Genomic DNA, 13,481 nt, shown 5'->3' with positions numbered 1-13,481 from the left:
GTTGGGCAGACTCTATCGATATGCATGAGAAAAGCACGGTTCTGCTCGGTAGACTCTGAACATACCTGATTTTATTAAAGCGCGTACTGACAGAGCGTCGATCGCTGGAAGGAATTTAAGATGTAGCCTTCAAGTTTTAATGCAAGTACCAAAAATCACAGCACTTATTAATTCATACTTTTCGTTCAATAACCTGCAGCTCTGAAACGAAAGTAAAAAAAAAAAAAATCTAGCGCGGCTGCACCTTTTAATAGGAGCATCGTATGAGGACCCCAATTCCATATTCAAGTCCTGTAATATTTCGTTAGCCCAGCTTTTCCGACGCTCGCGCGATGAATCATTGGATAAATTTCTAGTACAAAATGGTATACATGGTATGGTACAAAACGGTATTTAAAAAATTCAAGGTTTTAACGTAGTTAAACCGAGTTGAACGTACGACACAAATGGAACCCATGCCGTGCACTTGAATACCTCGGGTGATCGATTACTTCCGCATGGCACGGCGGCGAAGTGACGACGTGCTCCCTCGTGAAGCCTGCAATTTCTGATGCGCACTTCCAGCATTGTTACATTTAGACAAGACTGATTTAAAACAGCAACTCTGCGTTTTGCATTTCTCAGACCTGCCTGCCTTCTTCACAATATACCGCTGTTCAATATAACGTGGTAAACTAAAAAAAAAAAAAAAAAACCGTACTGGTCTGCGCAGCTGCAAGTGGTGCTTTGCACGACGCAGAAATGAAGGCACAAATATTACCGGCAAAACTCTAGTGCTTGCGCAGGGTGTCCCTATAACTATCCTCCTATCATACAATACCTAGCATCAATAAAACCAACTCAGAAATTGTTTTTCCAGCAACGTCCCTATAAAACAGCGTTCACTCCGGCCAATTGCTTTTTTTTTTTTCTTTGGAGCCACAATAGAGCGGAAGCTTGAAAATTCATTTGTATGAGCACATGACGCCACTGGAGTGTATGTTTTAGTATTAAATGTCAGAAAATTTGGCCGTACCTTTTGGGCTTTGGCCCGAAACAGTCATCAATTTGGTTTGGTTTATGAGGTTTAGCATCGCAAAGTAACTACTATATGAAACAAGCCACTGTGCAGTGGTCCGGAAATTTCGACTACCTGGAGTTATTTAACATGCACTGACATCGAAACAGCACATGGGCGCCTCAATTTTCGCCTCCATCTAAAAGCGGCTGCTCCGATCCAGCATCGTTGGGCACAGAAGTCGAGCGCCCTAACCACCGGACCATGCATCGCGGCGGGGCTCATTAGATCACTGCGACTGCGAAAGCGTCCGAGACGCAAGAAAAGGTGCTCATTTCGCAGCGTTCGTGTGATTGCTTTCCTGGAAGATGAATCACCTTTAGTTATTTTACAGCGAAACCCAGCGGTCCACTTTGGCTGCATATTCGTAGCTGCAGTGTACTAGAATCTAGTACACTATAGTCTTTCAGACTGCCACCGCTTCATCGCCAAATCTCGGAGGTCACAATTTTACTTTTGGTTTCCTATTTTCATATGCCTCGTGCAATTTCATGCGGGCGTGAGTCGCCGTTTGCATCTTGCAAAGTCATTGGAACTGTGAACATCCCGCAGCCGCCGAAGACGTGTCGCCAGTTTTTTCTTTATGAGTGAACGGAAAGGTGTGATAAGGCTAAACCCTTTCAATCGGGCTGCGCATTCCGCTCAGCCGTGACTACTATTATATTTTGTACTTACTCGTGACTTGATTTTAGCAACCTTATGAATAATATTTATTATTTATACCAGCCAATACACTATTTATCCTCCACAAACCTTAAAATATCCCCAAGCATGCGGGATCGAATCCCGACCGAAGCGGCCGCTTTTTGATGAAGGCGAAAAGCAAGGCGCCCGAGTGCTGTGCGATGTCAGTGTACGTTAAAGAACTGCAGGTGGTCTAAATTTCCGGAGCTTTCCACTGCGGCGTCTCTCATAGTGTTAGTCGCGTTAGGCGTTAGACCCCATGGACCAAACCAAACCTTAGAGTAATAATCGGTTGATGGAAAAGGAAAGGCGTAGCACCTGTCACACGTTTTTCCTATGGACACCTGGAGCGAAGCGCGCCCTGAGGGGAGGAAGATGTAATGAAAGTGGAAAAAGAAAGAGAAGGCTGCCGTATGGAAGGATGCGGAGTAATTTCGACAAACAGAGCATCTTTAACGTGTACTGAGATAGCATAGCACACGAACGCCTCTGCGTTTCGCCTCCATCGAAAGAAACTTGCGGTCGGGTGCGTTTCTTTTCTTTTTCTTTTTTTGCGCATTTTCCTATGGCTCCTGGAGACGATCAACAGCTAGTCGGACAAGTCTGGTTAAGACAAATATACTATTTCGTGTTAGAAATAACCAGATAAAGGTTATTAGGTTCCTAAAATCAAGGCGAGAGTAAGTGGAAAATGTATTTGTAGTAGGCAGGAGCAGCCGCAGCCCGCTTATCCATCTATTCTTAAAGAGGCAGCAGTGCGACTTCGGTGGTTGCCCGCTCACTAACTGTGCAAGATGTAAACGGCCACTCAGCCAAGCGACCTTCGCCAAACTATACGTGGCTCATACGAAAAACTGGAGCAAAGTAAAATGTCGGCCTCCGAGATTTCGTTCTGGACTGCGGCGGCCCGATCTCATTCCACCAAACAAAGCTTATTTTTCGTAGATGCAATGCCGCCTGAAGGAACCACTGAACGTCCAGTATCGCATAGTGTGGATTAGTGTCGGGCGTTTAGAACAAAGTTTGTCTTTCGTCGACTGGCGCGTTAGCATCGGGTGTAGACGAAAGGTTTGTACAGGTGCTTACATTTTGTCTGTCGGCGCAAGCGTGTAGCGCGACGCTTTGTTTGATGCACGAGTGCGGGTAATTATTTGCGCAGATTACAGCCCAACTGCGTCATGGTATGATGACGCCCTCCGCACCTGTAGGTGACCCCGACAGGGGTGTAAATGTAATGCACTTACTCAAAAGGTAGTGAAACCAAGAAATCTTCGGAAGCCGAAAAACCACTATTACAAAATTACATCTGCAAGCCAATCCCCCTCTCCCATTTTTTTTTTTACTCTGCTTTTGTTATTCCTTCACAGAAAAACACCTTTCCTGCACAGTGGTTGCCACTAGGTGAGATACCTATTATGCAGCGGTCGTTACATAACCACATCTGCCCAATTCATAATACTACTCTCCATTTCTTTGCCTGCCTGGTATCTAACATACTCCTCGAAATTTTCAGATTCATACCTTGATTTGTACATGTACAATTTAGATCATTTTACCTGCAAATGAATCTGCAACACCTCTAAGATTAGTGCCTTCCCAGCTACGAAGACATTGCCAATTTCATTATAAGGCAGGCTCAACATGAACCTCCAACAAAGATGGTCACTAAATAATCACGATGCCACACAAGAACAGTCACTTTTGTTTTCTTTTATTACTTCGAAAAAACATCCATCATAGAGGAGAACAGATGTCATGCCATGCTATAATGCAATGCACGACTGTACAAGACTTGGTACAAAAACCATGTGCAATCCAAAAAACGACATACATTCTAACACGCTCGCACTACACAATGACAACTCCCAGCTTTACACTCTTACAAAATGTTGAAGTCAACAGCCTATGCACACTGATCATCATGAGACATACCAAGGGCACTTACATACTCAAGCATGAGAGGAGGATATGTATTGGTGGAGAAAAAAAATGGTCCCTCTATATCACAAACAAAACCAACAATACACTACAGACAAAAGAAACCAGTGGACAACAGACAATAACCCATGTGCCTGGCACAGACCAAAATTTGTTCCAAATTGAGGAAATAGCAAAAGAAAAACAATCAATGGCAGGCTTCCTTTAAAGTCCTGCTCTAGAACAGTTCAAAACTGGAGTGCCACAAACCTATTGGGCAGACCCAATGGAAGACAAAAATACATTGTTCGCATCGCTCCAAAAAGAAATGAGTATCAATGCACAGAATAAAGACAACACTGGTATGCCAGATGCTAGAAGTCCCTTGAATAAATAGAAGCAGTCTGAACATGAAACAAATAACTATGCACCTCAGACAGGTACAGCAGTAATGCACCGATTCATTTACCTGCTTGGACAAAACAGCCAGATTACTCAATGCCAGCATGGTAGACCCTCCAACTATCACTGCCAAGATCGCATACTAAACAAGGAAGTAATATCTAAAAATGATTGTTGGCTCGGCTAAAATGGCAGTCTTTTTGTGCTGCTGCCATTCAGCTTTGCGAGACTGGTTTGTGAGATTAGAACCTCCTTTCAACAACAACGAAAGAGAAAGTACATTTTTCACAAAATTTTTCATTCCCCCTAGGCAGCAATCTGAAATAGATGATGTAGGATATTTGCAATAAGATACGCTTTGCACCCTGTCTCGGAGATATGAACAGCACACAACCGAGGTATTAGTCAGCCACTTGCCATTTTGTACAAACCAACACTTTGTTTGAATACCATCCCCTTGCAAATGCAGCAAAGCCACGATGAGACTTGCCCTGCACACCTCCACAGGTTGTTTAGTTCTTGAGCACTGGCAGGTTGATATTTGTATATAAGGCAAATAGACATTTATATCCGAAAAATTCCTCAAAATACAGTGGACACAGACAATTCACAGCTGTTACTGTTAATAAAGCAACGTCCACTATAAGAATGCAACAACCTTCACAACTTCCCACGTGTGCCCCATGTGTGCCCCAGGACCTCACTCCAGTGGCAGTACTTGCAAGCGACTGCACAGTAATATCCAATCCAGAAAATGGTTCACAGAGGAACATTAATTTGAGAAGCTATGCTGGGAATGTCTAGATATTTGGTCAACAGCAAGAGGAAAGAAATTTGCAGAAAAACTGCACACACAGCAGAAACACAACTTATGTGCCTGGAGGAACAGCACCGATAGATCAGGATTGGTCCTCGATTATTGCTTCCATACACGAATGAAAATGAGTTGATGAAAATAATCTTACGAATACCACAAACAATATCTGACAACACCCAAACGTGAGAATAAACGACACGGCGACACAATCAATGACACTTTCAGTCGCACAGCGCATACACTGTTGAGCTCCAAATCGAACACATATAGAAATGCTCACTTGTCTTTGCATTACCATGGCCAATGTCGCAAATAAAGTTTTGAAACAACATTACTACTGCCCACTCATTACAGCACACTGGGAATTTCGTAATCACGACACTGGTCAGAAGCACCAACAATGATAGTAGATGTTTCAAAAATTGCATACCATTCACTCCGTCTACTACGCATGGAATATCACACTATCGATAACATGGCTGAACTTTGGGAAAAGTGGCAGTGTTTACAAAGGCTGCTACACCTGAAGTTACTAGGTTGACGATGAAAGCGCTCTAGGCAAGAGCACTTGATTATGATATGAAATATGCGAGATTCACTACAGATGCTAGAGTAACCCACACCTGCAACACAAACTCCAGAGCCTGCTGAAGTACCACAAGAGCCAAATGTCATGCTCTGCACATTAACATTTCACAACAAGTGCATGCAAACTCTCCGCACTTGCGTTGCTACAAATGTAAACTTTCTCACTTCGTATCCAACAGCCTTCTCACTGCTTGTAACCACTGAGATCATGTGTGGCACAGAAACTCTTGGGGTTGAGGGATCGCAGAACACAAGGAATCTGCGTGGCTGTGCTATGCAGCATGCCACGGTCTAAATATACGAAACTAAATAGTAGTCATTACTAGCAGTAGCCAGCACAGAAGCAATAAATATAAAAAAAAAAAATCAGTTCATTGCCACTAATGACGTCCTAACTAAATTTAACTGTGATAAGTGCAAACATATCATGAACAAAATGCAATATTGATGCCAAAGTTGAATTTCAGAAAGCTTTCAAGAACAAACAGCGGTGCTTGGGCTGGCACTGCAAGATCAACACAAATCTCACCGCTGAAAATCCTTCACGTGCGTGCCACTTGCACAAGATTATGAATGCGTCCAAAACACTTTGAAGCCACAATCTGTGCTGCTCATAGCTTTGGCAGAGATGTGCAGCTACTTTATGCCATGTTGCCAGGGGAATGTTTCATACATGGCATGGAGAAAATGGATTGCAACTGGCGAAGCCAAGGCCACCATGATAAAGTGCAGTGCTTCCGCAACAGCCACAAGCTTCAAATTGCTTGGAATAGCGGTGTCCCATGTTAAACTACTTACGCTTGCACAGTAATTTGGCTTGACTGAAATGAATGAAAAACAAGGTTCAGTGAGTGAGATGCTATGAATGCACGCTGATGCACACCAGCTGTCTTGAGCAACATTAGAGCAAGTGATGTCAGAGTCAGTTCAAGCAAGGCCAGGGATACTCATTTTCACGAGCACAGAAGATGGTGTGAAGGCCTGGTTGGCAGCTCTTTGAAAGATTCGCAAAGCTTTTGTGTTCAGAGCAGTACCTTAAAGCTCCATTGAAGGCAAAAAGAAAGTACATGGCTGCAATAATGCTGTATGAAAGTACTAAAGACAGCGACTTGTTTGCGAAGGCTGTCTTAGATTTCCAATTATGTCTGTGACCATTTCCCAAGCAGCGCACTGCTGTCACAGACAGTGAAAGCCATTCCACACAGGTGCCTGTTGAGTATAAATGTAAAATGTTTCGTACCTAACAAGCGCGCCGACACTTGTCCCTGAAGAAACCTAACTTAAACACAGCACTGATGATTAATGACTGATTCGGAGTACCGCAGCATTTCCCGAGCACCAGCAACATCCTTTCCGTAGCTATCGGCAGCATTCTTTCACGTGCGCGCGAATCCGTCGACGCAACGTGGAACGCAGCGCTATCGAAACTGGAAACGGCGGGTATCGGCACAACTTCCTAGATTGAATAAAGAAGCAGCTGCAGTTACGACCTGTCTCTTTTCTCGTGAACGTCATCAGGGCTGCTATGAATTTCCGTTTTGGGACAAGAAAAGGCAGTGTACAGGGGAAGAAAACGCATCTCGCTGATGGTCCAGGCATGATCCGGCGTTGCGTAGGCGGTGAAACGCTTCTGCCGTATTCGTCAGATTGTCTTCCAGAGGGCGCAAAGGCAAGATTTTGAAGCGTTTAACGTATATCTACTAAACCTTCCACAAGTGAGCAACAGCTCTAGATTTTACCTAGTGTATTTTGAATACGCCATTACGCCGCCCTCCCTAGGCCATGCGACATGTCTCCGCTCCAGGCGCTGCCTGCGACGCACAAGCCTCAAAAGAGCGCGGCATATCTCGGACACTTCGCCGGCGCACTAAATTCTAGTCGCGTGCGCTGGCGTGGGCTGCCCCGTTCGAGAAGGAAGCACGCGGAACGTGGGCGCGTCCAGAGCGACGGCGGAGCCAAAGTCACCGCGCACGATTCGGCGCCGCCTTGAGCGAGAAATCCTTGGCGCGGTTGCGTCATCCACAAAACGTCACGCGCCGGAGAGCCCTTCCGCGTAGCAAGCTTCCCTTGTGCCAGCGGCGTCCGCCAGCGCACCGACTCGATTGCGATCTCTGGGATTCATTAAAACGCCAAACAAGGGAGTCGTCGCTGCGGCGACGGATATGCCCGTCCGCGTTTAGGGCATCTGCAGCGGCGCCATCCTAGCCCGCAACGACAACACAAAATGTGACGGCCGGTGGTAGGGGCCAGGAGAGCGGGGAGCGAAACTCCAGGTGCGACAAGAAAAGATTTCCTTCCCCCCTTTAGTCGCTGTGAAGCGTTTTCTTTTTTTTTTTTTCCTCTCAAATTCAAAACGGTTCAGCGGTTCTTTACACTCTAGCGGAGCACTGAACGTGCAAGAGGTCAGAAAAAAGAAAGACTGAAGAAGGAACAATAGAAAACCTGAAAAGGCGGACAATGGAATGGAACAGAAGTGAAAAAAAGAAAACGTCACGACGCGTCCTAGATGGGATGGCGCAGGCCGACCGCGTCACGCGAGCGAGAGGGCACTGAATATAGCTGGCACGGAAAACACACACAAGAACCGCATACACATATGCTTTGTAAACCAAGTCTGAGTCCCTGTTTTTCTTCGTGGTTTTGGCACGGAGCAATGACTGCTAAATCACGAAGCGGGCGGCGTTCCTTTTCGCTCGGGAAAGGAAATCGGCACTTACGGACCTCGACACTGCACCTTTTTTGTGTATAACGCCAAATCAACCGAAAAAAAAAAAAAAAAAGAAGAGGGGGGCAAGAAGAAACCACCATGGCTCTCCGAGGGGATGCTTTCTCTACATAGATAACTATCTGAGGCAGTTAATCAACGTCACGACTGCTTGTCGCCACTGTAAACACAAAAATACAAGCCGTAAACCGTTTTTTTAAAGGCTGATGCAGCGGCTGCCACGGCCAAAAAAATAAAGCGCTGTCAGTTGCCAACGCATGTGTTCCTGGTATGCAACTTAACAAAGATGGAATACCTGTCTCGACAGAAACAAAGTCCACGAGCGGAAAATATCTCAATACCTACGTGACCACTAGTTATTTTTGTTATTGCTGATCTAGATTACTTAAAACACCCACCAAACGCGATCCGAATGAAATAAGAAATGAAGTAACATGTACTAGCTCCGTTTCCCAGAGCCAATCTAAGCATAGGCGGCAGATGCTACACGCAAGCGAGCCCGCAAGTGTCCCCGCAAAATTCACACTCCGTCTTTCGTAACCCGCGCCGCTTGCAACGCTTCCGAGATCTGCATGCTACTCGGAGCTCGCGCAACCTCCGATGACCATGAATTTCCGCGGCCGCACACAATAGACAGACGCTCCCACGGTCCGCGCGCGTTCGTCGACGACTACGCTCACGACCCGGTCGAGGTTGCGGAGATGGGAAGCACGACGTTTCGGCGCCATCACTGCCGCGCGCACCGCGGTTTATCGATCGGCGCCTACAGCGTCAGGTAATACAGCCGCAATGGCGTCGCCAACGCGCGAAGGATGTCGCGAGTGAACACGGGGTTATCACGATCCATAACACCAACGGGGCCAGGGTGAGTGAATGCATATAAGGCACTGGAAATATAGGCGATGTAGACCGCGTCGCTGCATATTGCTTGTCGGGTATGAGCAAGGCCAAATTGCGGATGAACTGGGAGCACACGCTTCCGCCGTCATAAACGCGTCTACAAAGCAACGTTACTAGAAACTGGCCCGTCGGTTTGGTGATCGTCAGTTATTGCGAGGTGACACCCCTTAAGACTGATTATTGGACTGAAGTGAACTTCTAACGTGAATATTTAAAGCAAGAAACAACACAAGTATGTTCCTTGGCGGCATTTCAACGCCGTGGCGGTGACTAACGTGTGCGGCTGCCTGGTCGCTCCTCGCGAGAGCGGACTGACAAAATTTAACACTGAGTCACATGTCATGTCACCCGTTTAAGAAACACTCCCCAGAGTTTAACAGCCGCTCTAAATGGGCTCGAAATACTTCAGAACTGCACTGGCACACTGCGACATCGTGTAAAAACCGCCCGTGAAAGGATAAAGTCCTCAGAAGCGATGAAATGGCATCATGACAGAGTGAGAGGGGGAAAAAGTGGGAGTTACGGTCATCAGACGAGCTCGAGACTCTTTCCTTCCAGATGCTTCTCCAGGTCGGAGATGAGGTCCCTGTAGTGGACGGCGTCCAGATTCTTGGCGAGCAGGTCGAGAAGGAACCACTCGCCCACTTTGCAGCGGTCCAGCACGCGTTCCAGGTAGTTGACGTTCGCAAGCCGCGCCCTCGATTTGAGCACGTGAAACCTGGCCGGAGGCCAAAGGAACAGCACCGAACGGTATACCAGCACGAGGCCTGAGAGCACCGCCAGAATGACGAACCAGAACCACAAGAACACGTAGATCTTCTCGTTGATAATGTTGATGGGCAGGATGCACATAGCGTCATGCTTCTGCACGTCGCCGGACGAGCCATACATGTGGAAGGTGCACTTTGTTAGCCTGGGAAAGACCTTGATCATAGGATCGAAGCGGACGGACCAATCCCAGTCGGTGAACTCGAGAACCTTGGTACCGTACGTCGAGAACTCGCCACCGAGGAAATCGTCCATGAGGTAGATCTGGCCGATGACGTTCACGAAGTTCAGAATTTCGCAGAGGAAGTAGTAAAAAGTGTACATCTTGTGATGACCGATGTTGTTGATGAAGTATTCCACAAGGAGCTTGCGGCTGCTCTTGCGTTTGTCGTCGCACAGGATGGGTGAGTTGAGGTCGAGCACAAGCGTGCTGATCTTGTTGCCTTCACAAGCGAGCCACAGGTAGCGAGGAATGTAGAAAAGCACGGCTTGGAGGAAAAGCACGAAGCACACCCACTGGTAGTAGCCGTGATACACTCGCTGCTCTCCCGGCGTGTACTTATCCACGCCAGGATACGGCACCTGCACGCCAACCTTCTTGTTCCAAGCATCCTTGACGCTGAACGTCGAGTGGATCCAACAGAAGGTGTCTAGCACTCGCGTGGGCACACTGTCTTTGCTGATGCAGTCGATGGGGTCACCGATGTACTGCCGACTGGTGACGAGAATGCTGAAAGCGATGAGGAGAGCGCACGTAACCTTGTAGTGCAACCGGAAGACATGGTTGTCGGTGACGATAACGTCGATCTTGATGAGGTTTTTGAGTCCTCCGAAAATCTTATCCATGGCGACGGCTTCGTTTTCGACGGCGACTGCCTAAAGAAAAACGTTTCGTTCGGTGCAAACACGCGCCGGAGTTGGGACCGGCTCGGCGACGCAGGCAGAATGCTCGCCGCCGACTGCAGACAAAAGCGAGCGTCCCCACGCACTACGACGCAGCTGTCAAAAGAGAGCGGTTGCTGGCCGCAGAAGTTGTTCGCTCGCTCGGCGCGCCCGTAGGGGGCTGGGCAGCCAACCGGAACGCTCGTGGGTAGCCCACGTGATCTATATGGACCAATAGAAATTGAGCGGGAAGAACTCCTTCTTTTGAACTTTTGCGCGTGCAGCGCGCGTCGCTCGCTTCCTCCTCTCTTATAACATAAACGGAGAAAGCTTGTGCGTGGTGGGGGAGGCAAAAGGGAAGAGCAAAGCGGCTCCGGGGGTCGAACGAGCCTTTCTTTTCAGCGGGGTTCCCCCGACCCGAGAGGGGGGCAAATGTTGGGGCTGAGATGGGAAGGGGCAAGCAAGACAATTTCACTCTCTTCCCTGGAAATGGCGACGACCGCCCGGCGGGCGAGGCGGAGGGGTCGTCCACTAACTTACCAGCGGTTTCCGGATAGCAGGCGCGCGCAGGGGGTTGCTCCGCGCATGGCTCGTTTGTGGCGCCCGTGCCAAAAAGTGCGGGTCGATTTCGTCACTTGGAAACGGGCGGCAACATACGCTGCTATAGTACGCACTACGCTGGCTTGCGCAGCGGCGGCAGACATCAGCCGTCGTCTCACCGCTGACGACGGGCCTTCGTTAGAGGACAGCGTCTCGAGGGTGAAGCGACGCGTAGCCAAGGTCGACCCCGAAGGAGAACGCGCCGGCGGGGAGAAGAAATTTCGCCCACGAAGCGACCGGGGCAGCTGTCTGCCTTTTCAGGCGCTACACCGACGTGTTTGTAGTTCTCTGTCAAAACCGTGCGCTTGGCGAAATGCGAAGATTAGAAATCAGATCACAGCTTTTCGTAAAGAGACTGCTCAAGGACGGAGAAGTAAACACATTCGTTATTTCCTTCCTGACGAGAACCCCATTTTTTTTTTTTCATGCCTTTTAATTGCTCCTCAACCAGTAAAAACGGTAGGATGAATACACGTCGCAATGTCGTCCGCGTTGTGCACGTCCCTTCTACGCAAGTGAAATTTCCTGAGGCGAGCTACCAGCACGCGTAGCCCAGATGACAGCTTGTTTGAGTTGCGCTTCGGAGACGTAATCAAAGTGGTCTAGAGCGCGAGTGCTGTCACTGTGTCGCCGCAGTTTATTGCATAGCAGGAAAAAAAAAAAGCTATGTTTTCGCTTCAAGATGCCGCACCGCCTGCTGACGGGCCTGCCGGGTCATCAAGGAAACAAATAAAATATGCTGAAAGGAACACGCAGTCACAGGTGGCAGAGTGCAGGGAGAAAAGGTTTCAGTGAGGCAGCGCTGTCGCCTAAATGCCCGCGCATATGTTAGCGTAGGGCGTGCGCGCATCTATCGCAGATAGCGGCATGAGTAAGGTAGGGGAGTTTTCTCGCTCATTTAGTGCACCAGTCTTCGCGACATTCATCGGGCTGATTTTTTTCTTTTTTGTTCAAGGGGGGGGAGCCTGCAATCACAAACGCTGCATACGCAGCACAAGTTCTCCACACAGTGGCTACGAAGCAAATTTCAAGGATGGAAAAAGAGCTGTTAACAAGAGAGCGTCTTCATTGTACGCGGTTCCAGATTAACTGTGGTGACACGATGCGTGCTTATGTGGAGCGCACTCGGTGTGATCACAGGCTGCTCGTTGCCGATAAATGATAGTGTACTTTCATTTATCGGAGTTCATCATCTAAAAAGCCTCCAGGCCCCAACAACTTATTTATTGAAAAATAACTTCGTCAGGACAACCCCATTTTTGTAAAATCATTCTCTGTCCCTTTTCTTGTTCTATAATTCGGCATCTGATCCACATATAACTATCACAGTTGGCAGAGATATAATTTTTTTTTTTTTATCGGCTGTGTACATTGATAAGGAGGCGGGAGGAGGAGGAGGAGAAAAGGGGGGCGGAAGGCAGGGATGTTAACCAGAAATAATTCCGGTTGGCTACCCTGCACTGGGGAAGGGGAATGGGGGGATTGAAGGGGGAGGGTAGAAAGGCGATGAAAACGTTTTCGGACCCGTGGTCAGCGTTTAGATAATTATTTTTTTGTGATGATTTTGCAATGAGAAAAGAGCATGCGCGTCGAAAGAGCGCCGTTGTGTAAGGTTCTATCGTTTACTCACGGTGGGGTCGAAGGCTCGTTTCCTAAGCAGTGATTATGTCAGGGAGGTCCAAGCACAAGTGAGGATAAACCACGTACCCACCGGCGGCACTCGGGTTCAAGCCCCGGGCCTCTTGCGTGCGAAGCGAATGCTCAAACTACTTGGACACCGTGTCATTTGCATATATATATTTTTTTTACCTTTGTCGAAATATCTCCGGTAGTTGCGGTTCTCTCCTTGACGAAGGGAATTAGAAGGGGGCGCTGCTCGTGTGTCGCCATAATTTACGGTAACTCGGGGTAAGTACCGACATCTTTCGGTGCATATACCTCGTGTAAGTCGAAGAGAAATAACCGAGCGAGTCGGCTGGTTTGCATAGCATAGCATCACGTCGTCTAATATATTATATACGAGGGCCATTTTTTATGCTATGCTATCCACATTTCCCAAATGTGCTGAAAATGTCGTGAAAACAGTCATTCGAACCGCGTACCTTTCCCATCTCAGCACGAACGAAATACTGTACTTTACT

At 47.8% G+C, this 13,481-nt stretch overlaps 1 protein-coding gene across 1 annotated transcript; it reads right to left on the bottom strand.

The window, feature by feature from the left end:
- Positions 1 to 3,435: 3,435 nt before the first annotated feature.
- On the bottom strand, positions 3,436 to 10,881 carry LOC146209253 (innexin inx2-like). Its single transcript, XM_084598251.1, has one exon. It carries the CDS (start codon positions 10,702 to 10,704, stop codon positions 9,619 to 9,621), a length of 1,086 nt encoding a protein of 361 aa, XP_084454377.1. The 5' UTR covers positions 10,705 to 10,881; the 3' UTR covers positions 3,436 to 9,618.
- Positions 10,882 to 13,481: the final 2,600 nt, after the last annotated feature.

Source organism: Amblyomma maculatum, chromosome 1 (assembly GCF_055883805.1).
Source record: "Amblyomma maculatum isolate TAMU_Amacu chromosome 1, ASM5588380v1, whole genome shotgun sequence".
Classification (NCBI taxonomy): Eukaryota; Metazoa; Arthropoda; class Arachnida; order Ixodida; family Ixodidae; genus Amblyomma; species Amblyomma maculatum.
Note: the sequence above shows the minus strand (reverse complement) of the source record. Positions and strands in the feature narration are given on the sequence as shown.